This window comes from Carlito syrichta, unplaced genomic scaffold, assembly GCF_000164805.1.
Source record: "Carlito syrichta isolate Samal-C Ts95f unplaced genomic scaffold, Tarsius_syrichta-2.0.1 Scaffold270142, whole genome shotgun sequence".
Taxonomy (NCBI): domain Eukaryota; kingdom Metazoa; phylum Chordata; class Mammalia; order Primates; family Tarsiidae; genus Carlito; species Carlito syrichta.
In genome coordinates this window covers 74,654-99,834 of record NW_007214238.1, presented here as the reverse complement: position 1 = coordinate 99,834, position 25,181 = coordinate 74,654, and the positions used below count along the sequence as shown (strand labels likewise).

General features: G+C 41.9%; 1 protein-coding gene across 1 annotated transcript; it reads left to right on the top strand.

Moving 5' to 3' along the window:
• Positions 1-3,023: 3,023 nt before the first annotated feature.
• On the top strand, positions 3,024-9,546 carry EDN1 (endothelin 1). Its single transcript, XM_008052263.2, has 5 exons — positions 3,024-3,200; positions 4,816-4,984; positions 6,384-6,542; positions 6,705-6,818; positions 8,309-9,546. The coding sequence occupies exons 1-5, from the start codon at positions 3,137-3,139 to the stop codon at positions 8,409-8,411; spliced, it is 609 nt and encodes a 202-aa protein (XP_008050454.1). The 5' UTR covers positions 3,024-3,136; the 3' UTR covers positions 8,412-9,546.
• The last annotated feature ends 15,635 nt before the right edge of the window (positions 9,547-25,181 follow it).

Sequence of the window (25,181 nt, the reverse complement as noted above, 5' to 3'; positions counted from 1 at the left end):
GCCCTCCCTGCCCCCCCCCCCCTTGAATCTTGGAAAAATTTCTTAGTAGTAAGTTACCTGGCAGTGCCCCAGCTGCTTTCTCTGGGCTTGAACAGGACTTGTCTCTGCTTCTACAGGAGGAAAAAGGAGCTGCTACAAGAGGTGGAGATGGAGAGATGGACAGAGATGGCAGTTACTACTCCTTGTCCCAAGACACAGACATGGAAATACACACGTGCGCACGTGCGCACACACACACATGCACCTTGGAAGGTCAGGATTCAGAGATTGGGCCAAGATTATACTTGGAACGAGCGAGCCCTTCTAGGTCTGAATTCCTGCATCCTTCCTTACCATTTACTTCACAGAACTCTAGAAGGTCCTGATGGGGTCGGAGAGCTGGCCGGGGTTTGTATTTCTAACTCAGCTACATTCGGTGGATGACACAGAAAGGGCAGGAGGGGAGGGAGGCCTGTGGGAAGGCGCGTGGGCAGTTTCATTTCGCTTCACTTCTCCACCTGATCCTTGGGCGCTGCTGACACCTGCAGGGGCCGCCTCAGCCCCGTGGGGGTGGAGTGGAGAGGGTGGGGACACAGGCTGAAGGGGAGCCCAGGCTGGACCCTGGAGGATACTGAGGGGAGCGGGGCGACCGTTTCCGGGGCGGGGCTGACGACAGGTTGGTCCCGGCTGTTGCCAGGGTTTGGTCAAAGTTGCCAGAGGGTTTAAAAAAGGTGGGCGTGTGGGGTGGGGGGTAGGGGGACGAGGGGGTGATGGTGGAATCCCTGCCAAGACATATCTCCCGGGCCCCCTTTCCTCCTTGGTGGGCTGCGTCGGGGGCCCGGGGAATGGAGAGCTTGCATCTTGTGAATTTGACATCAGTTCTCCTCGCCCAAGACCCGCTGTGGGGCGGGAGGTCAGGACACCCCAACCTGAGCAGAGGCGGCAGAGCTGGCTTCCTACTTGCAGTTGCCCAGTTCTAGGGGGAGCCGTGTCCTCCCTGGGCCCTGAAGTTGGGCTGAGGTAAGCATACCGCGGGGGGGTGGGGGGCGGAGAGGCAGAGGCCCCTGGGATTGGGTGGAGGCATCTCTGCGTGTCGGTGTGGGTGGGGGTGTGAAAGGATTCCTGCCTCTCCCTCGCCTCCAGCTCTTGCGGCAGTGGTCGTTTCGGAGACCTTATTGTGGACGGCCAGGCTACCGTTACCGTCTCCCGGACTGTGACTTCCCGGGAGTCTGCAGAGTCACGTGTGTCCAAGTCCACAGCTTTGGTGTCGGGATAAAATCTGTCCTTTTTATTCTGAAGGTGAAGGGTAAGCACGGAGGCGGAAGAAACGGTTCCGTGGGATCCTCCTTTGTTGTGTGGGTCTTAAAAATGGATCTGTGGTTGAATTCTGCCACCTCAACCAAGAAAATTGGAGTAAAACAAGATGAGGAGATGGAGGAGGTGTTTACTTGATGGTATCCCATGCACTAGATGTAAATTCATCCTGTGCAGGGAGGAGACTCTAAATTTATCCAAGAGATCTTATTGGACACACTGAGAACTTTAGTGCGGCATGTAAATTCTGGGTGCTCAGTTTTCTCATCTGAAAAATGGGACTAACTGAAAAAGCCAGTATCATACATGTATGCTTTGCTGTATTCATTACAACATGTTGTCACCTGCACAGTAACTGCCCTGTGGGCATCTGAGGGGAGTATTTCAAGGTTAAATAGACAGGAAATTGTTTTGAAAGTGTAAGCACATTATAAAATATGAGGTATTATCTGATTCCTTTTTCAGTATGGGCATTTCCTCCTCAATACCACCCTCACTGCACACTCATGTCACCCTGTACAAGAAAAATCATTTTACCCTAAATAAAGAAGTGCCTCACCTCAAAAAGAAAAAAAAGACCCAGAAAAGATATCCCTGTGTAGGGAGCAAATGGAATATTCTGAAGTGCACCCCCTCTTCTTAGGTTAAGCTCCTTTCTCTGCCCTTCCTGGGTCCTCAATACAGGTTGTGTTTCCTTCTGTCATTTAGAAACCAAGGCTTTTACTTTTTTGTCCTACTAAAACATCAGCCCCTGTAGTTCTCCGTCTCCCCCTGGTGTTGTTCTCCTGTCATTTCTTAAGATTGGTGGTATTGACAGTGGGACCACTCCAGAGGGGGATTGTGCACACAGAAAAGGGCTCAAGGGGGCTTCTGATCAGTGATATTGACATGAATGGGTATGGGCATGAAAAGCCTCTATTTTTTTGTCTCCCTTCCTTGTCAATCCCTCACATATCTTTCCCTCATAGAGGCAAAGAACGATAGCAAAAAAAAAAAAAAAAAAAAAAGACTTGGGGGAGAGGGCTTGAAGTAAGAGGAAAATGTGTTGGTCTGCTAAAATAATTTGACCCCAAGTGCGGGGGGGGGGGGGGGTACGGGGGGAATGAAGAGGGAGAGCAGTCCCTTGTTTGACCGAGACTAGAATCGGAGAGACTTAAAAGGAAAATGGAGTGAACAACAATAAAAAAAAAAAAAAAAAAAAATTCCCCGCACACAACAATACAATCTATTTAAACTGAGGCTCATACTTTTCATACCAATGGTATGACTTTTTTCTGGAGTCCCTCTTCTGATTCTTGAACTCCGGGGCTGGCAGACTTTGCAAAGGGGAAGCAGACTCCAGCCCTGCACGGGCAGGTTTACCAAAGGTCTCTAATGGGTATTTTCTTTTTCTTAGCCCTGCCCCTGAATTGTCAGACGGCGGGCGTCTGCCTCTGAAGTTAGCAGTGATTTCCTTTAGAGCCCGGCCTTATCTCCGGCTGCACGTTGCCTGTTGGTGACTAATAACACAATAACATTGTCTGGGGCTGGAAGAAAGTTGGAGCTGTTTACCCCCACGCTAGCGGGGTTCGATATAAAAAGCCGGCGGAGAGCTGCCCAAGTCAGACGCGCCTCTGCATCTGCACCGGGCGAGCGGGTCCTGGGTCTCCGTCTCCGCCGCGTCCCCGCGCGCCGCCGCCGCCGCCCGGCCGGAGCGGCCTTTTCTACCCGTCAAAGGGCGCGGAGGCCGAAGGATCGCTTTGAGAGCTCACTCCCTCGCAGCGCTTGGAGGCAGCTGAAGCTGGTTTTCTTAGTTTTCCTTCGGGTCCGGTGTGCACGGGAGGCTTTTGATCCCCTTTTCAGCATGGATTCTTTCCCCGTGATTTTCTCTCTGCTCTTCGTGGCTTTCCAAGGAGCGTCAGAGACAGGTAGGCGTGCTGACTTGTAGATCTCTGGAAGTGAATGTCTTCTTATCCACCCTAACGTCTTTCTTGCTTCTGCTTTCCCCCTTCATTTTATGAGTGAGGCTTAAAGTGCAAGAGTCTGAGATGTGTTGCTCAAAGCTACTAAAGTTTTCTCGCGAAAAGTGCGAAATTTCTCTATTGAATACAATTGAATATAGCATAGCATTAAAACATTATCTTATTATTATTATTTCATAATATGTTCCCTTGACTTTTAATAAATAACTCAAGAAGAGCATAAGCAAGATGTAATTTGTCTAAGTCTAAGGTATGCTTGCAATATATATGTTCACACAGGTACATGGAACAGATAGGAATTTATATGATGTTATTTAAACACTGTTTTAATAGTGTGTTGATGTGTAAAATATTTAAACATTCCAGCTTGAAGCCAAGGAATTTTATTCAAGTCATTCAGGCAATAGTTGAGCAGTAAAATCACCTGCAGAACAACAGTCTGTTGAATAACCCTCCCCTCACAAGGAGGTTTCAGGGTGAAGCCGATTGTTTTCTTTAAAATTTGTCATTATTGACTTTAGGTTTCTTTTGGCAGGTTTTTGGCACCCCAAACAGTGTGAGCTCTCTTTCAGTTTTGTTCACCTGTCCTTGGGAGGGGAGCTAGGATAATTCTTGACTGCTTAAGGATTTAGACACTGTGTGTGCATCTGTCCCCGCCCCCCCCCTTTAGGGTCAATGCACTGTTTTTGTCTTTTCATGACCCTGACTAAAGAGAAAGGATGTTAAGGGAATGAAAATCCTGGAATGTTTCTGATCATTTGAAATGTACAAAATTGGGCAGATAAGCTGCATGGCTAAGTTGCCAGTAGAAGAGGCAGGGCAGCAGTGGGGAAGGGGTAGGCAGTGGCTACCACACAAGCCATACCACTGGGGATTCTGACTTCGAAATCCATAGAGCCTTCCCTAGGTCCCCTGATCTACTTTTCAGCTTCACCTTAAGTCACTGGTTTCTGTGGAGTTTCCCACCTCAAATGAATACCGTAGAGTTAATTTCTCTTTCCAACCATTTCCCCCACCTAATTTCAAGATGTATATGTTATCTTGGCTTCTCTGTGCCCTACATAGGGCATGAAGTGTTGGTATCCCTCTCAATGGATGGCCATCCCTGAGTGGAGAAGTGGCCCTGAAGCTGGGCATAGGCAGTGTGATTTATTTATCTTCAGCCATCAGCCAGTTTTAAGCCACAGTGGGTTGTGTCATCCTACTAAATTCCGTGGAGAAGCTAACCCAGATTTACAAAAGACAACATTTGCAAGCATTTCCCTGAAGGCTGCTTCAAGGGGTATCCCTTTTCAGAGATTGTCTCCTCTGCATTTGTATAATCTACCTGAAGGTGGGGGTAAAGGTGAAGTCATGTTGGGGAGGAAAGACATAAAGAGCCCTTTTCTTTCTGTTTGTTTTTCTTGCTGAAGGCAGACTGTGTTCTTCATCTGCTTTATCTGCTCTGCTAGATCAGGCATAAGTACCACAACCCAGCATGTCTCTGGGCCTCTGAGGGAATCCCCCCCTCCAGCCCCCCGCTCCTCCCCCATTCCTACTGACCGGCTCTTTCTCTCCCTAGCAGTCTTGGGCGCTGAGCTCAGCACGGGCGCTGATCCCCGGGAAGAGAAGTCCTCTCCCAGTGCACCCTGGCGGCCCCGCCGGACCAAGCGCTGCTCCTGCTCGTCCTTGATGGATAAAGAATGTGTCTACTTCTGTCACCTCGACATCATCTGGGTCAATACTCCCGAGTGAGTCTCTAGAGGGCATTGCAACCCCAGTCATTCATTAGCTCTGGCTTCACCAGAGGCTGGGGACACTGAAGGTAGCATTTCTGCCAACATAAAAGTGCCTCAGTGGGGACAGTGCCCCTCCATTCTTGAATGTAACAGGACAGCTTGGTTTGTGACAACCGAGGGGAGGGTATTCTGAGGCCCTGTGGCTCAGGCTACCTAGGACAGATTAGGAGGTTGTGCACATTTCAGATGAGAAATTTGAAGTGAGGGGACTTCAAGGGAATGCTCCCTCAGTGGAACTGATGATGGGGGTTAGAGAGAATTTGCTGAGGTCATAGGTGGGTTAATCCAACCTGTGCTTCTCTTGGGAAGGTAGAGATTGAGAGGCAGACGGGATTGTAGAGGGTTATAATCCAGTCTTTTCATTTTACTTATAGAAAAACTAAGGCCCAAAATGTTGCAGTCGTTTGTGCAAGATGAAGTTTGTGGCAGAGCTAGAACTGGAGCCTGCATCTCCTTCCTCTTCTGGGCTTTCTCTTTAGAAAAGCCCATTTTAAGACAGAAACAGAAATAGAAATACCACCCAGAAGTTTATCTTTCACCTCCAGTGTGAGGAAAAGCAGTTTTCTGCCTTTCCCCCTAACCCTAGTTCGTCCCTCAGAGAATCCTACATATTTATTGTGTGCACATGGGCCCATTATGGTGAGGGATGACCAAAAGCCAAACAAAATCAACTCAAACCAACCACAAACCACAATGAGCCTAACACTTGGTAAGGTGATACTTCCAAGGAGAGGGCTTCACTCCTTAGATGATAATTAAATCAGACACTTTGGAAATTATTGGAGAAGCCTCTGGCAATGAGCCCATCTACAGCCATATGATAGCACCAAACTGCAGGGAAAACGTGTGAACACGTGTCTCCTCCTGCCCCTCCAGGGAGCACTTTCAGCATTGTCGTATATGGTTGGAATTGAAAATGGGTTTTAAAAACCTTGTAAGTCATAGTTTTGCATTGACGTCCCTTCCTCCTTTGCCCCACAAATAATTGTTAACTAAACAGACCATTAGAAAAGGAAGAAAATACAAAACAGACACCAAGCAGAGATGTCATAATTTTGGACAAAAAACAACAGTGCTTGTGTCAGGAAGAAAAGTGAACTTTGTTGAGCGTGGAAACGGATTTTCATTGAATTAGAAACACTGGTTTTCTCCTGGTTTGCTACACACTATCAGGGCCACTGCCGGGTACAGGTTCCGGCCATTGCCACACTTCACGCTCCTAAGTTACACTCCCATGCCCTGTGTGATGAGCTCCTTGTGTGCCCAGTGAAATGAATGTGCCCCGAAGAATGTGTCATTTTGAAGACTATTAATTATGCTAATGTATTTTGTGTTTCTCTTTGAATAATAGGCATGTTGTTCCATATGGACTTGGAAGTCCTTCTAGATCCAAGCGAGCCTTGAAGGATTTATTTACTACAAAGGCAACAGACCACAGGAATAGATGCCAATGTGCTAGCCAAAAAGACAAGAAGTGCTGGAATTTTTGCCAAGCAGGAAAAGAACTCAGGTGAGTAGAAACAGCTTTGCTTTTCCATCAGCTTAGCAACCTCCTGACCTTCTTCCTATTACAATGCTGCCTTCTTATTTTAGACAGAGTAACAGAGATTGAAAGTCAGTCTAATACTGAAGATACCATTGCTGAAATATTTTCCCCCATGTATTTTAATAGGGTCCAGGACACTATGGAGAAAGGCTGGAATAGCCATAAGAAAAGAAAAGACTGCACCACGCTTGGAAAGAAGTGTATTTATCAGCAGCTAGTGGAAGGAAGAAAAATCAGAAGGTAAGAGATTCTCAAGAATAGCTCGCCCTGGTCAGCAATGCTCACGGCCTATTCCCCCAGTCTTTCTTACTTGGGTGGGGAAAAGATGCAGGAGACAATAACGAAGGGGAACTTTGTATTCTGTAGATTAAGATGAGCAAAAAAATTCCTTCTCAAATATTTTTATGAAGTCATCAAATTCAGACTCCTGCCCTCTGTACTTTTAGCACATACCATTTAGTCTACATGCAGATTTTCCAAAAACACATATATCTAGAGACACCTTTGTCATTTAGTCATACCCAGTCTTTACTTTGCTGAATCAATGTATGAACTACTTTCTCTGAAAAACTAAAAATCATTTCAGGAAGAGAAAATTTTCTTTTAAAAAAAAATCAAAGTGTCATGTATAAAGTTCTTCAAAAAGTAGCAGTTATCCAAATGGCCAAAGGTAAAATAAAGTCATTAGGTAGGGTTGGTAAGATTTAGAACATGCTGTTGTTCAGGTTTATTATCTTTTTTTTTTTTTAAATAGGGAAATGCTTTTGGTAGAAAGTCAATGTCATTCCAAAGAGCTCTAATCAGTCATGCGCCAGGACAGAGAAGGCACCTGTATTGGACAACACCCCAGGGTTGCTCTTCTAAATCCTAAGCTCTTTGGAATTCACAAGCTCTCAAGGGAGGAAACCTACTTTCAGATATGTCACATGTTCTACATTTCCCTATCAAGGGTTATAGAAACAATTCCTAGAAAACCAGTGGCAAGAAGTTCTGTGATTTAAGTGTTCTGAGCACAGGTCTGGCAGTCATGAATTGCTTCTGAGTTGTTTACTGCTGATTTGTGGGACAGCCTTAACTATCTGCTCCTTCACATCTGCTATTATAGTATATGGTTTCCATATTTATGATCTGAGGACAATAATGCTCCTGACAAGATCACAGTTTCTGAACTGACCTGGAAATTATTTGTTTTCTATTTGTTTATATTATATCAACTATTAAATCAGCATTACAGTTCTTTCCTCTTCTCTTCTCCTGCAATAAAGAAAACATTGTCTGAAAAGAAAATTTCTAAAAAAATTGTTATAAGGTATTTACTTTAGGCCTACTCTTTTGTTCCTTTCTCTCTCTCTCTTTCCAAGTCACTATCAATGCCTTAAGAAGATGTTTATGACTATTTGAAATCTATGCTGAGCTGATCCATGCTGAGTCTCACAGAGGTGGAGGTTGGGCTGGGACTATAAGAAAAACTGGAATATCTCTAGTTTATTTTAAAATAATGCCCAGTTCCTCTTAGATTTGATCATATGACCCTCTCTCCCATTCTAAGCAAAGGGACAGGCTTTGTTTTCACAATGGTAATAGATACCACTTGAGGTTTTATCGGAGTTGCAGTTGGCGGTAAAAGTTCAGGACTTGATTTAGATTTGTTTGTGCCAGATTCTAATTTTAGAAGTTTCTTTTGCCAAGGGGTGACTTAAAAAAAATTTTGTTTTATTTTGTTTTAATAGGTTGGAGGCCATCAGCAACAGCATCAAAACATCTTTTCGAGTAGCAAAACTGAAAGCCGAGCTCTACAAAGAGCAGAAAGTGACCCACAACCGAGCACATTGATTACAGGTCTTCTGGGTTTGTCTGAAGCCATCGCCTTCATGGAGAAAGCTGTATGGCTGACTGTACTCCCTCCATGCTGGCTGGGATCAGAGCAGGAGTGTCCTCCCTGCTTAGACCATGTTTTGTTCCAGACTGGCAAAGGACAGTGTCTTTGTTCTAAACATTCCAAGAAAGGTTAAGAAGTTTCCCCAAGCTGTCTTAATTTGCTTTCATCCCATCCGTGGTAACTGCTTTTGTCTTTTCTTTCACCTGGGAATGACAATGGACCTCTCAGAGAGCAAGCGGAAAGACATAATAACATTCGAATTTGGGTGGCATCTTCCAGAAGGAGGAAGGAGATTCCACATGAGGGTGGAGTTTCTGAAGACCGTCCTAAGGGAGTGTTTGTGTCTGACTCAGGCGCCTGGCACATTTCAGGGAGAAACTCCAAAGTCCACTCAAAGATTTTCTAAGGAATGCACAAATTGAAAACACACTCGAAAGACAAACACATGAGTTAAAAAAAAAAGACTTAAAAAATTCATAAAATGCAAAGCTGAATGAAACTGTTACTACTGTAAATCAGGATGTGTTTCATGAATATGAGTCTACCTCACCTGTATTGCACTCTAGCAGAAGTATTTCCCCCCTTTAAATATTGCCTTCCTAAAATCTTTCCCTTCCTGCTGCCCCCTCCTCTAAATCCTTATACTAAATTCTAGCCTCATAGAAGTCTGCTCTAATGTGTCAGCGGTAGATATAATCTATTCATGGTAATCTACTAGCTCTGATCCATAAGAAAAAGAATCTTTAAATCAGGAGATTCCCTTACCTTGATTTTTGGAAACACAATGGTATGGGACTGTTTATGAAAGGTATTGGCAAGTAAATGCTGGTTGTGCTTTAAAGCTGGAAAAATGATTTTCCTTTATATAACTGGCTAATGGAAGAGGTTGGATTTGATGTACTTATTTTTTATAGATATTTATATTCAAACAATTTATTCCTTATGTTTACCGTGTTAAATATCTGTTTGGACAGGCCATATTGGTCTATGTATTTTTTAAAATGTATTTCTGAATGAAATTGAGAAAATGCTTTGTTTTGCCTGTCAAGGTAATGACTTTAGAAAATAAATATTTTTTTCCTTACTGTACTGATTTTGAATCATTTCTGAAATTCCTAAGGAATGGACTAGAGTGGCTAAGAATTATTAAGAGAAGTGGTTAAAAATGATTTAGTAGAAGGGTGACAATTAAAAGGAAAAGAGTCTAAGCCAAGTATAAAAAGAACTTGATCTGTATCTTAAACATTGATTTCAGATTGCATTAAGGTAAAAAAAAACATAAAGCAAAAGAACAGCTTTAACGTCTCTGTCTTCCTTTGGATAGTGGCCTCCTGCTTGCTCTACTCCTGAAATCTCTCCAGGGACTTCATCCATTAACTTTGCTCAGGCTATTAGGCAGGCCTAACAGTTTAAGGTGATGGTGTGGTGAGAGATGCTTTCTTCATATTAAAGGTTTGAAGGCAGCAACGGCAAGATAACTCCCCAAAAGTTAACTAAGTACACATAGTTATATACCAGAGCTGCTTTTAGAAAATGGCCTGTTCAGAGCATGTAGACATTCCCAGTGGCTTTTATTTGCTCAGATTAAGAATTGTGTTTATTAAGGAACATTGAGTACTATTACTTCCTCGAGATAGCCCAGGACTGGCCATATTTCCATGGAGGTAGAGACACCAGGTGCTCATCCTAGGTCACCTGTGTCGTAGCACCACCCTTCTCTCCACTTGGCCTTGCTTGGCCTTCCCAAACCATTGGCAATCACAGTAATGTAATGGTCATTAACCATATGAGTCCATAAGAGCTTGATCAACCTTTGAGAATCTTCACCGTCCTTCTCTAATAGTATCTGAAAGAATGCCTGGCATTCACAAATATTAGCTCATGGTGATCACTGTTGTCCTAATGACACATCAGAAGAATGTCAAATAACAGTCTTCAGGTGTGCGTTACTAATGTCCTGGGCAGAGTTTCCATCCTTATTGGCAGACTTTTTTGTCTCCTAGTTCATTTTTCTTTTTAAGATACAGTCTAATGTCTGTAGGGAATTACTTATATATAAAGCTTACTTTATCTGCTAAACTGTTACTCAGTGAATGCTTCTCAAGGAGAGTGTGAAGTTTTACCCACGTGGCAAGGTGCTTGGCCTGAACTTGGCCACTATCTCATCTCTAGCTATTTAATCCCCTTGCATCGTGGGTTTTCTCATGTGTTAAATGAGGGAGAAGGGAAATTTCTCTAACAGCTCCAAGAAAGAGCTTGAGATTACATAAAGAAACTGAAGTGGAATTAAAAAAATGAAAATCCGAGCTTAAAGGACATGGGTCTAATACATTTAAGCGGAAGTTGGAATGGGAGAAGCCACTGAGAAAAACAGTTCAAAGAATGAAATGATGAGTAAAGCGCTGGGTTTTTGTTTATTTTTTATCAGTCAAATCCGTAAATCCTCTTCCTCCATAATTTCTACTTCAGTAATGGCAAGAAAAATGAAAAAGCATGAAACAGCTGCTCTAGTGTATGAAGATTAGCAGTAAAATAAGTTGGGAGATTAATGTAAAATGAATATTTTTCAAACATGTAGAGGAAAAATTCAATTCTATTTAAGGTACATGCTAGCTTGAAGGGTGAGCTGATGAGATGATCTGTCATACTTCCTGCTGTTTTTCCAGTAAAAGCATTGCTTCTGGAAGCCCACTCAGGACAGATTTGTCTCTTCACACTAACAGTCCCAGCGAGCTTTGATCTCAGGACTCCAAAGACCTGAGGACTCTGGGTTGGGGGTAGTGACCTTTAGCGGAACAGGGGAACACCTACTAATGGGTACTTCATTTTTATCCTTAGGGACTGGTTTCTTTTTTGTTGGAAACTATTGGCTTTAATCCTATCTGTGCCTCCCTGAAACACAATCCAGGGTATTACACTAATCTAGAGTTCTCAGGAAGACTCCTGCTAACATTGAGAAAGAGTAATCTTTTTTCTTTCCAGCTGAAAAAGTCAAGGCCTCAAGAGAAAAGTGACTGACTTAAGGTCACACAGCAGGCTGCAGCATCTCTCGAGTCCGAATATTTGAGCATCTGGAGGCACCTGGAGGTCAGCAGAAACAGATGACCAAGAAAATCTTGATAGAGGATTCTGGGTGGTAACAGAAAACCACTCTTGAAGAAAGTTTTGCCCTCCCCCCATAGATAATGGTTAGCAAATCCATCCCTTCAAAAGGAAAAGGAAGAAATATAGAAGAAGAGAAAAGTTATATAAGGAGGGATACTATCTCTAGTCACTTCTATAGAAAGTGAATTTCTATAGGATGAAATAGAGCATAACTCAAAAATTTTGATTATTATTATTTATATTTATTTTTTTTGAGTTGGAGTCTAACTCTATCGTCCAGGCTGGAGTGCAGTGGCATGCTGCTCACGGCCACCGCAGCCTCCATCTGCTGGGCTCAGATGATTTTTTCACCTCAGCCTTCCAAGTAGCTGGAACTATAGGCACGCACCTCCACACGTGGCTAATTTTTGATTTATTGTACAGATGAGGTCTCGCCAAGTTGCCCAGGCTGGTCTTGAACCTGTGGGTTCAGGTAATCCTCTCACCTCAGCCTCCCAAAATGCTGGGATTATAGGCACGAGCCACTGAGTCTGCCCAATTATTATTATTTTTTCGATTTTAATCACAAAATAATTTTCATAAAATATGAATGATAAGAGAATTCTCTTTGACTCTATAATGTAAGGCAGTGTTTTGTTTTGTTTTGTTTTATATCTATGTCTAAAGTCTTGAAAATGCTTATTTTCAGACTCAAATTCTCAATGCATAACACACATTGTTTTCAAGCCCATATTCTCAATGGAGTTCCTTCTGCTTTGCCTTTCTCTTACCTTTGTACTCACAGTTCCTGGGATGCTGGGTCTGGAGCCAAGGATGTATCTACTGCAAGTGAATTTTTTTGCTCTCATGGCCTACGGGTTTAACAATAATCCCTCATCCTTGGAGAGAACTTGGTTTCCCGTAGTATTTCTATGTCCTTTCTCTCATGTAACCCCTTCCCCCATCACAATCCTTTCAGGAAGTTGGGACCATATTATTTACTCATTTCACAGACAAGAAAAGGGACATATTGAAAAGGTGAGTGACTCATCCAAGTCCTACATCAAGCAAATAGCTATACTGGAACCGGGGATCCCTGTCTTTTTTATTAGACTTCTCCAGAGCAGAGGGGATTCACTGACACTACAGCCTGGACCAATGTGAATTGTCCCTGGCTTGCAAGTGCACTTTGAGTGGAGTTAACTTTTTGTTATTTTCTCAAGAAGATCAATGTTTTACATGTACCCTGAGCCTTAGTTGTGAACATTTAAATTGTATGATATTTTGTTTGTTGTATCATCCTTTTTAAGGCAATGCATGGTTGGCAGAAAACTCTCTGGAATTTATAAAGCCTGCATCAAATCTGGTGCTGTGGAATGCTTTATTGACAACTACTGGCCATAGAGCTAGCACATGGGAGGACATAGCGGTGATGACTGTGACAGCAACTGCTGTCAAATTTCCTTAAGTCCTGAGCAATGATGGGGAGAGTGGAGAGAGGGAAAGAAAGGGAGGGAGAGCATTAAGGTTGGTGCCTTTGGGGAGTGAAAAGAGCAAGGCTTTGGCCTTGGAGACACAGAATGATGGAAACGATGGGTCCCAAGCATGACAAGCTGCTCACAGCTCAGAGACACAGCTCCTCAAGAATCTGCCTTGCAGTTTTGCCTGTTCAGAGTCATTTGTGTTTCTACATCCTATTCTTCTCTTTCATGTTCTGAATCATTCCAGTCTCCTTCTGCTGAAGTAGCTATGGAATTATCCAGGGTTGGTATTTACAATATTAAGCTACCACTGGCATGACAGTAAATTATTCTCCTTACAGCTTCACAAGCAGAATGACATTGTTTCCATGTTTGCATAAGTTTGGCGCCAAATCTTTCTGCCTGTGCGCTTTTGGTGTCCTGCTGCATTGTCATTCCTCCGTGACATCCCTCTCCCTCTGCACATTCCCCAGCGAGGCCAATTGTTCAACCTCAAGATATTGGCTTGTGTGATGTCCCATGGCCTGGAGGAGGAGTGGGCAGTCAGGTGAAATTGCCAAATTTCTTTCTGCTATGGCTATTTACTACTCAGGATAAAACCATTTCAAACTTTTACAAACTGAAATAGTCTTACTGGTATGTGCCCTTGGGTATGTCAGACTTGGAAGTATCAAAACTGCTCTCTACTTGGTAAATTATTACAGCTTCACAAGCAGAATGACATTATTTCCACGTTTGCATAAGTTTGGCACCAAATCTTTCTGCCTGTGCGCCTTTGGTGTCCTGCTGCATTGTCATTCCTCCAGGTCGTCCCTCTCCCTCTGCACATTCCCCTCCCCCATGATCTAGTTTCCTTTGGTAGAATTGAAAGAATTCTAAGGTATTTCTTGTCTCCTTAGAGATTTTCAGTCAGGCAATTTTATGGTTGTCAAACTCAAGGACCTTACTAGGATCCTAGATCTGCTCTAAGAAGAGACACGAAGGAGGATTGGCCTGTAAGGTTGAGACTTGTCCTCTTAGATTAACTTCGAACTAGGCAAGTGTGACCAGATAATTTAGTATTCAAACTGGGACACATCAGATAGTGCTTGGTGGTGCTCCTGAGTTTCCATGGAAACATGAACTAGACTATAGTGGGCAAACTGGGACTTATGGTCATGCTAGATCAGGATAAGCTTTGAAGCAGACCAGAATCCCAGAACCAACTTGGCCTCTTGGAGATGCTGGAGTTTGGCCCTATTTTGGCAGACTTAATGTCTATTTACATTTATCTGCAGACCAGACTGAGGCAGAGCACCTTTACTTTCTCTAGTGCCCTATCCTTGAACAAGAAGCTTAGGGCATACTAAGCCATTCAACAAATGCTTGTTCACTGGATGAATAAATATACAAGTGAGTTACAGGGTTCAGTAAGAGGGTGGTGAAGATGATACTTCTCTGACCAGAATGTGAGTAGACTACAAAAGATTTATAAAACCCACTTATCGGACTTTCTTTGCAGGTTTGTAACTGAAATGTTATTTTATTCAGGCTCAACTCTAGTAGTAAATTATTTAACACAATGGGGTGCTTCTTTCTACTTCTTTCTATTCCAACCCATTCTGTGCATCACTGTCATAATCATAATCTTCCTCAAATGCTTTAATCATAATTTCAATGAACATAGAACCAGGAGGAACTTAAACATAATTTATGTTAGCACTCCATCTCAAAAATCTTCTATTGCCATTCTCTACTTACAGAATTTTGAAAATGCCATCTACTAAGACAGGGAACATCAGAGAAGGGCCAGACCAGGAAGAAAGACTGGAAAATGCTATAATTTCAGTATTGAGTATACTGAGTTTTAATTTTTTTTTATCATGATACGAAAGTTGTCAACAACAAAATTGAGCCTCTTGTGTTAAAAACCTGACACATATAGCCAGGGAAGCTCATATATGAATTCCTGCTAAGCATAACTGTTACAAAAGACTTAGAAAAACCACAAACATGCACAAAGGTCATCACAATCTTACACAGAAAAATACTTCTGTGGGGACATCAGCCCAGCAACTACCTATCCAACTTCAAACTGGCACCACCCTTGTCACTAATTCTTGCAGCCAAAGACAATTATCTCAAAATAGTGATGTAATCCTTCACATTTTCCCTTTAAAAATATTAGTTTTGCTTTACCTCCCTAAATATACACACAGTTTACTATGACATATGTAATTTCACTGCAATGTCCATTCCTGAATAAATATAATTTTATTTTAGAAAGTCTTGCTCTGTTATTTAGGTTGACAATTGGTTATCTTCAGACATATCCAGCATTTCAGAAAGGAGTATAATAAAGCCAATATACCTATTATATAGTTTATACAGTTGTTGAGATATAGCTGATGTTATTTTATCTCTACCTGTAGCCTGTCCTTCCTCCCTGAATTACTTTGAAGCCAATCCAAGCTTTTATTACCATCACATCTGTAAATATTTCAGTGTTGAAATAATGAACTTGTATCCTTTGTCCAACCAAGCAAAATACAAAAATAGTCAATTGGATATGTGGGACTAGGGCTTAGAGTGAATGAACAATAAGCATTACAAAGCCTCATGGAACTCATAATAACAAAGGAGACAAATGCAATTGATAGTGAATGTTTAAGTAGTACTTACTGTACAACAGAAACTCATTTGATAATTTTGCGTGTATCAACTCATTTCATCCTTGCTATCATCCTACAAAGTATGTATCCTATGATGATAAAGCGATTACCCAGTAACTCATCCAAGGTCAGGTAGCTAGTTAAGAGGTGTGAATCAGGAAATCTCACCCATTGTGCTTTTTTTTTTTTTTTTTGAGTTGGAGTCTCACTCTGTCGCCCAGACTGGAGTGCAGTGGCCGCTCCCGGCCACCGCAGCCTTGACCTTCTGGGCTCCGGCGATCCTTCCGCCTCAGCCTTCCAAGTAGCTAGAACTAGCTACCATGCCCGGCTGATTTTTTGATTTATTGTAGAGATGAGGTCTCGCCAAGTTGCCCAGGCGGGTCTCGAACCCGCGGGCTCAGGCAATCCACTCATCTCAGCCTCCCAGAGCACTGGGATTACAGGCTGAGCCACCGAGCCCAGCTCATTGTGCTTTTTGACTAAGAGTAGTACAAAGTGATAAAGGCTACACTCTGAGATAATCAAGTTCTGTCATGGTATAAAAGTAGCAGTGATCAATTCTGGATGGGAGCAAGAAGGGAAGATAGTTTCAGGGAAAGTTTCATGGGCCTTGAGGGCCTAACTCAGCAAGATACCACTCAAGAGACTTGAAGCTCAATTAAAGGTATGGAGGAGTCTTAATAAAATGCTTTGTCTACAGATGACTTGATAAAAAGAACAGAAACCAAACATGCTCACATGATTGACTCATATGAAAGGTAAACAAGTATCTAGATCATTAAATGGTGATTTATTTTGCTAAAATTCAGGAAGAATAATTAATTCAATGATACTGAAAACCTTAAAGCATCAGCAAATGGGACAGAAATCTCATATTTTCAAATGGTATTGATTGGATTGAAATTTTGAGCCATACTTTAAAAATAAAGTAATTCTGACAGGTTTTGACTACATTTTGAGAATTTAACTAAATTTTTGTCTAATACAAAGAAACAATTTCACTGAACGTCTCTGTACTTAACTGAATATAAATTTATTTTATAGCTCAAATGCCCCACCAATCTCCTACTCTTTGCCACATGATCACAAATGTCCTGTCACCATGTTAAGAATTCCCACTTGATATATGAGTTAGGACCTGCTTTATCAACCTGACAACTTAAGTGTCTTCATTAGGCTTGAACAATTTGCTAAGATACCATTATCAATCGACCCTGCTCCAGACACTGGTTACTGGCTTAGTTGCCCCATATCTGTTCATTTTGTTCTGATCAATGGCCACAGGCTGTGCCCCTCAGTTTGGTGAAAGATAAAATGCACTGGCAATTAAGGAGATGATTTTATTCAGGCTATTAAAATAAGGAAAATGTTCATTAATAAAGAATGTTTCAGAGGAAGGGAAGCTGGGTTTTATGAAAGCAAGTGAGCAAGAATGCCATTCATGAGTCTTATGGAGTTATGAGAAGGATGGAGATAATATTCTCTAAACCCTTGAGAAAAGGTGAAATGTAATAAGTGAGAGCAAAGTGACTCTTTGCAGTTAGCCATTTCTCAGAACACAAAAGATGGAGAAATTCCTTGAGGAACAGAGGGCTTAGGTGAAGCTTAACATTGTTAGTCCCCTTTTTTTGTCCAAGATGAATATAATGCATCACTGAAGCACTCAGCAACAATCATAAAGCTCCTGAATGGAGTAAAGTCATGTTTCAGAAATAGGGGAAAATCCAAGATAAGCACCATGGAGTAGAAGACTGGCATCACTCTCACTGAGCAAGGTGGAAAATAGAGACTAAGTTGTCAAAAGACAAAGACATCCCAAACACTTTTGGACAGAAAAAGCACTCTGCACCTAACAAAGGTCTCTTTGAACACATAGAAACCAGAAAACAATGACAGATGTGGGAATCCAGGTACCTCATTCCCTGCCATGCACCAGCCTTGCACAGGAAGTGAAGCCCTGCCCAGTAAATGAGAGTGGGTGAGAGTACTTAAGATGTTTTGGGCTTGTTTATACCCTCCCAGACATGCACAGGCCATTGGACCCACATGAGAGGAGTCCTGATCAGGGCATAGAGGAGGGCAACTGGACCCCAAGAAGAATGAAAAAAAAAACACCCATCACTGGGTAGCCATGAGCATGGCTTCTGCCAGTGGAACTCAGCTGGTTCCCAGGCAGAGAAAACCTGCCGATAGAGTGAACCTTGCTGGTATCCAACTCATCTTCCCAGCCAGATCAAGTAGAAGCACCTCCAAGTCCTGCATGCCTACAGGGCAGATCCCCTTTCTTCTTTCCTGTGGTAGGGAAATCACTCTTATTCAAGAGCAGAGTGTGGTCTTGAACAGGAAGGAAACAATAAGACAAAAACCTGGAGACTTTCTTGGTGGGAAGGTGCAGACAGCAGATGGTGGGAGGCATACTTCTACCTACTCTCCACAGAGTGCTAGCAGTAGGGACTGCTACGGTTGAAAATTTTGCCACAGGGTACAAATTTTTCCCCTTGCTTTCTCACTGAGGAACCTATATTCAACCACAGAAAGGGCTCTAGAAAAAAGTCAGTGACTAGCTTCAGAGAAACAAAACCAGAAGGAATTACAGAGAGGGAAGAGAGGCCTATCACAAAAGAGAAGAAAAATCAGTGAAAAAATATAGACAACTCTCAGAGTACTAAAGAAACAGCACCCAGAAGAAAAACAAAATGAAAAAAACAGCTATCAGAGCACAAACAAAGGAAACCTCCTTGAATGACCTGCCCCAGATGACAGCCACAAAAATCAGAGATTGGAAGGCAAAAATGAACAGACAGAACCAAGAGAAACTTGAAACAAAACTCACCAAAGTCATACAGGAATTAAAAGCAAGTTGGTCAATTTCAGAAAAACCTATTCTAAAATAATGGAAATAACTCCATCCTAAAAACCAAAAAATATGTAACAAGCATAGGGACCAGGATCAACCAAGCAGAGGAAAGAATCTCAGAGCTTGAAGACCAAAATATGGAATTAACCCAGTCTGTAAAAAAATAAAGAAAAAAAAACTCCATAAGAAAGAGTAGGCCAGGCTCAGTGGCTCAGCCTATAATTCCAGCACTTTGGTAGGCTGAGGCAAGTGAATTGCCTGAGCTTGCGGATTCGAGACCAGACCAGGCAACTTGGTGAGACCTTGTCCCTACAATAAATAAAAAATTAGCTGGGTATGGTAGCAAGCACCTGTAATTCCATCTACTTGGAAGGCTGAGGTGGAAGGATCTCCAGAGCACACCAGGTCAATGCTTGGGTGGCCATGAGCATGCCATTGCACCCCAGCCTGGGCAACAGAGTGAGACTCCAACTTAAAAAAAAAAAAGGAGCAAAGTCTCTGAGAGTTGTGGGACTATGTCAGGAAGCCAAATCTACACCTGACTGGTATCCCTGAAACAAAAAGGGAAACTGAGAAAGACATTAAACAAACATTCCACAAGATCATCCAATAAAACATCCCATATCTAGATGCAGCCATTCAAGCACAAGATATTCAGAGAACCCCTGAAAGGTATTGCACGAGAAGACCATCCCCAAGACACATAGTAATCCACCTGCACAAAGTAAACATGAAGAAAAAATCCTAAAGGCAGCAAGAAAGAAAGGTCAGACTACCTACTGGGGAAGACCCATCAGAATTGCTCCAGATTTATCTGCAGAAATACCAGGAGTAACTGGAGTTCATTTTTAAACTTTCTTTTATTTTTAAAGCAAGATTGATTGAGAGGACAGAAAAGCTCCCACAGTGGGAGGGGACCTGAAGGGGTTGCCCCATTTTTAAACATCCTTAAAGATAAGCAATTTCAGTCAAGAATTTCCAACCCTACCAAGCTAACCTTCATCAATGATGATGAATTAAAATCCATTACAGACATCCAATCCCTAAGAGAATATACTGCCTCCAGACCAGCCCTTCAGAAAATACTTAAGAAGGTGTTGAACACAGGAGAAAAAAAAAAAAGAATGATCATACCCATCACAAAAGTGCAGGCCAGCACAGTCAACAGAGCATACAGAAGACTCACAAAAATGAAAAGTCACACACATGTAAATACAAAAGTAAAAAGGAAACAAAGCAACTCCCTAAGAGCCCTAAGACAAGAATAAGCACTCACATTTCAATAATCAATTTGAATGTGAATGGACTAAGTGTGCTACTGAAGAGACATAGTGTGGCACAATAGATAAAGAAGCACGACCCAACAGTCTGCTGCTTCAGGGAAACTCATCTCAACGCAAAGAACACTTATAGGCTCAAAGTTGGGGGCTGGAAAATGGTCTCTTAGGCAAATGGAAAACAGCAGAAAGGAAGAGTAGTTCTTCTGATATCAGACAAAGAAGACTTCAAACCATCAAAAATTAAAAAGGATACTACATAATGATAAAAGGTTCAATTCACCAGTAAGCAGTGTCTTAAACACATACACACCCAATGCAGGAGCACCAGGTTTTATAAAACAACTACTAAGTAAACTAAGAGAGAACATGAACTCTCACACAGTCCCTAACTGTGGGAGCCCAACTATCCCATTAACAACTCTAAATAGATCATTGAGGCAAAAAACCAACAAGGAGATCCAGAACCCCAGAACCTTAACTCAGTTTTCAATTAAATGGATTTAATAAACCTCTATACAACACTCCACCCACCATCTGCAGAGTATACATTCTACCCATCGGCACATGGAACATACTCCAAGATCAAGCACATTCTTGGACATAAATCAAACATGAACACATTTCAAAAGATAGAAACAATACCATGTATCTTCTCAGATCACAATGGAATAAAAATAAATATCACCACCAACAATATTCCCTCAAAACACACAGATATATGTGGACACTAAACAACATGCTGCTGAATGACTTCTGGCTCAACACGGGAATCAAGACAGAAATAAAAAGATTCCTGGAAACAAACAAAAACCAAGACACATCTTTTAAAAAATTTTTTTTACTTTTAAAGATGTGGGGTACAATTCAGGGTTGGGTATAAAAATATTCATTATGCAGGTACCCTTGTTGATGAGGTGTGCTCCCCCTCCCCCAGGCAGATTCCCATCTCCCCGTCCCCTCCATCCCTCCTGCGGTTTCCCACTACTGCCAATCCTTTTCTTATAGTATTGTGATAGTTGTGTTTAAGGTCAAATTATGAGTGAGAACATGTGATACTCAGCTCTTTGTTTCTGTGAAAAATAACTCAGTGTTATAGACTCTAAGTCCATCTAGGTTGCTGCGAAGTTCATGACTTTGTTCTTCATTATGGCTGTGTAATATTCCATTGTGAATATGTACCACATTTTTTTATCCAGTTCTCTTTTGATGGGCAGCACAGTTGGTTCCATGGTCTTGCTATTGTGAACAATGCTGCAATAAACATACGTGTGCAGGTATCTTTTTATAGAGTGATTTGAGTTCTTCCGGTATATTCCCAGTAGGGAGTTTGCAGAACCATATGGGAGGTCGATTTTTAGAACTTTTAGGAAATGCTACACTGTTTTCCACAGAGACTGTGCTAGTTTCCACTCCTACCAATAGTGTAGAGTGTTCCCTTTTCATAACATCCTCTCCAGCATCTGTTATTTTTTGAGTTATTGATGATGGCCATCCTGACTGGAGTTAGGTGATATCTCAGTGTAGTTTTAACTTGCTTTTGTTTGGTGACTAGTGAGGCTGAGCATTTTTTCATGTATCTGTTGGCTGCTCATATGTCTTCTTTTGAGAAATGTCTATTCATATCTTTTGCCCACTCTGTAATGGGGCTGTTTGTTTTTTTCTTTTCAGCACATGTGAGTTCCTTGTAGATCCTAGATGTTAGGCCTTTGTCAGTCATTCAGTTGGCAAATATTTTTTCCCAGTCTGTGGGCTGTCTCCCCACTCTCTTAATGGTTTCTTTGGCTTTGCAGAAGTTTGTCTTTGATAAGGTCCCACTTGTGTATCTTATCTCTTATGGCATGGGCACTTGGGGTTTTGATCAGGACTTGGTTGCCGGTTCCAATTTCCATAGGGGAGTCTTCCTGCATTTTCTAAGGTTCTTATAGATTGAGGTTTTACGTTTAGGTCTTTAATCCATTTAGAGTTGATTTTTGTGTATGGGGATAGGTAGGGGTCTTATTTTAGTCTTCTGCATGTGGTCAACTAGTTTTCCTAGCACCATTTACTGAATAGGTTCTCCTTTCCCCAGTGGTTGGTGGTGGAGGCTTTGTCGAAGATGAGTTGGTTGAGAAATTGAGGTTTTGCTTCTGGAATCTCAATCCTGTTCCATTGATCTGTATGCCTGTTCTTGTACCAATACCAGGCTGTTTTGAGTATCGTAGCTTTATAATGAAGTTTAAAGTCTGGGAGTGTGATACCTCCCACTTTTTTTTTTGCAGAGGATTGTTTTGGCCATCAAGACACACCTTATCATAATCTCTGTGATGCCATGAAAGCAGTGTTAAGAAGATAATTCATAGCATTGCAAGTACACATAAATAAAACAGAAAGATCACAAATAAACAGCTTAGCATCACATCTAAGGGAGCTGGAAAGGCAAGATCATTTAAATCCTAACTTTAGCAGAAGAATTCAGATCACCAAGATAAAAATCACAATTGCAGGATATAGAAGACAAACATATCATAGAAAGGATCAACAAAACAAAAAGCTGGTTCTTTGAAAGGTTAAATAAGATTAACAGACCCCTGGCCAGACTGACTTAAAAAAAAGAGAGAGAGAGTCCAAATAAACACAATTAGAAATGCAAAAGATGAAGTAACAACTGACCCTAAAGAAATTCAAAAGATTATCAGAGATTATTATGAACACCTGTATGCAAATAAACTAGAAAATCTAAAGGAAATAGAGGACTTTCTGACATCACACAACTTCCAAAGGCTGAAACAAGAAGAAATTGAAAATCTAAACAGACTAATAACAATCCAGGAAATTGACTCAGTGTTAAGAGATCTCCCCACCAAAAAAAGCCTCGGACCTGATGGCTTCCCAGCTGAATTCTACAAGACATGCAAGGAGGAGCTGAACTGAATCTTATTGAAAGTATGCAGCCGGGCTCAGTGGCTCAGCCTGTAATCTCACGCCTTTGGGAGGCTGAGGTGAGTGGATTGCCTGAGCCTGCGGGTTTGAGACCTGCCTGGGCAGGCGCGACCTCATCTCTACAATAAAATCAAAAAACTAGCTGGGCGTGATAGCGCACGCCTGTAATTCCGACTACTCGGAAGGCTGAGGCGGAAGGATCACCGGAGCCCAGCAGGTCGAGGATGCGGTGGCCGGGAGCGGCCACTGCACTCCAGTCTGGGCAACAGAGTGAGACTCCAACTCAAAAAAAAAAAAAGAAAGTATGCTAGGAAATCAAGAAAAGTGGAATTCTCCCAAACTCATTTTAAGAAGGCAACATCATATTGATACCCAAACCTGGCAGAAACCCGACAAGGAAAGAGAATTACAGGTCAATCTCCTTAATGAACATAGACACAAAAATTCTCAGCAAGATTCCAGAAAATCAGATTCAACAACACATTTAAAAGATCATCCACTATGACTAGGTGGGCTTCATTTCTGGGATGCAAGTCTAATTCAACATTTACAAGACCATAAGCATAATTCAGCACATTAACAGATGTAAAACCAAGAACCCCATGATTATATCGTTATATACAGAAAAAGCATTTAACAAAATTCAGCACACTTTCTTGAAAAAAACCCTTAAGTACCAAGGTACAGAAAGAGCATTCCTCAAAACAGTAAGAGCCATCTATGATAAACTCACAGCCAACATTTTGCTCAATGGGCACAAGTTGGAAGCATTCCTCCTAAGAGCAAGAACAAGACAAGGATACCCACTCTCATCCCTCCTATTCAACATAGTGCTGGAAGTGCTAGCCAGAGCAATCACACAAGAGAAAGAAGTCAAGGGTATCCAAATAGGAAAAGAAGAAGTTAAGCTAACTCTCTTTAAAGATGATATAATTTTATACCATGAATACCCTAAGGAGTCAGTCAAAAGCCTCCTTGCACTGAAACAACTTTGGTAAAGTCTCAGGTTACAAAATCAACATGCCAAAGACAGCAGTATTTCCATACACCAGCAAAAAGCAGGTGGGGAATCAAATAAAAAGCCAAGACCATTAACAATAGCCACAAAAATTTGAAATATCTTGACATGTGCCTAACCACAGAAGTGAAAGACCCTTACAATGAGAACTACAAAAATAGTCACATGGGCCAATTGAACAAGACAGAGATTCTGGAAGCAAACTACAGAACTACAAAATGCTACTCAAAGAAATCAAGGATGACACAGAAAAACATTCCATGCTCATGCATTAGAAGAATCAATATTCAGCCGGGCTCAGTGACTCAGCCTGTAATCCCGCGCCTTTGGGAGGCTGAGGTGAGTGGATTGCCAGAGCCTGCGGGTTCGAGACCTGCCTGGGCAGAGAGACCTCATCTCTACAATAAATCAAAAAATCAGCCGGGCGTGGTAGTGCATGCCTGTAATTCCGGCTACTTGGAAGGCTGAGGTGTAAGGATCGCTGGAGCCCAGCAGGCGAGGCTGCGGTGGCCGGGAGCGACCACTGCACTCCAGTCTGGGCGACAGAGTGAGACTCCAACACACACACACACAAACAAAAAGAATCAATATTGTCAAGATGTCCATCCTACCCAAGGCAATCTGCAGATTCAGTCTGTCCAATTACCAACATCATTTTTTTCAGACCTGGAAATGACAAATACAGAAATTCATATGGAAATATAAAAGAGCATGAATAGCCAAAAAGAATCCTCAGCAAAAGGAACAAAGTGAGAAGTATCACACTTAAAGACTTTAAACTGTATTACAAAAATAGCCACATGGGCCAATGGAACAGGACAGAGATTCTGGAAGCAAAAACATGGTCTTTCAACAAACTCATCTTTGACAAAACCATGAATAACAATCACTGGGGAAAGGAGACCATATTTAGAAAATGATACTGTGAAAATTGACTGACCACATGCAAAAGAATGAAACTGGATGCCTACCTATCACCATATGCCAAACTCAACTCAAAATGGATCAAAGATCTAAACATAAGACCTCAAAACTATCAGGATCCTAGAAGAAAACATAGGAAACACCCTTATGCACATCAGAGTGGGCAACCATCTATTGACCAAGTCCCCAAAAATGAATGCCATAAAAGTTAAAATAGACAAATGGAACCCCATCAAACTGAAAAGAGAGTAAAGAGACAACCCAAAGAATTTGAAAAAATATTTTCAAATTATGCATCTGACAAAGGCCTAACTTCCAGGATCTACAAGGAACTCAAACAAAGTGAAAGGAAAAACAAACAGCCCTATAAAAAGTGGACAAAAGACATGAACAGACACTTCTCAAAAGATGACATACAAGCAGCCAACAGACACATGAAAAAATGCTCAGCCTCACTAATCATCAGAGTGAAAATCAAAACTATGAGATACCACCTAACTTCAGTAAGGA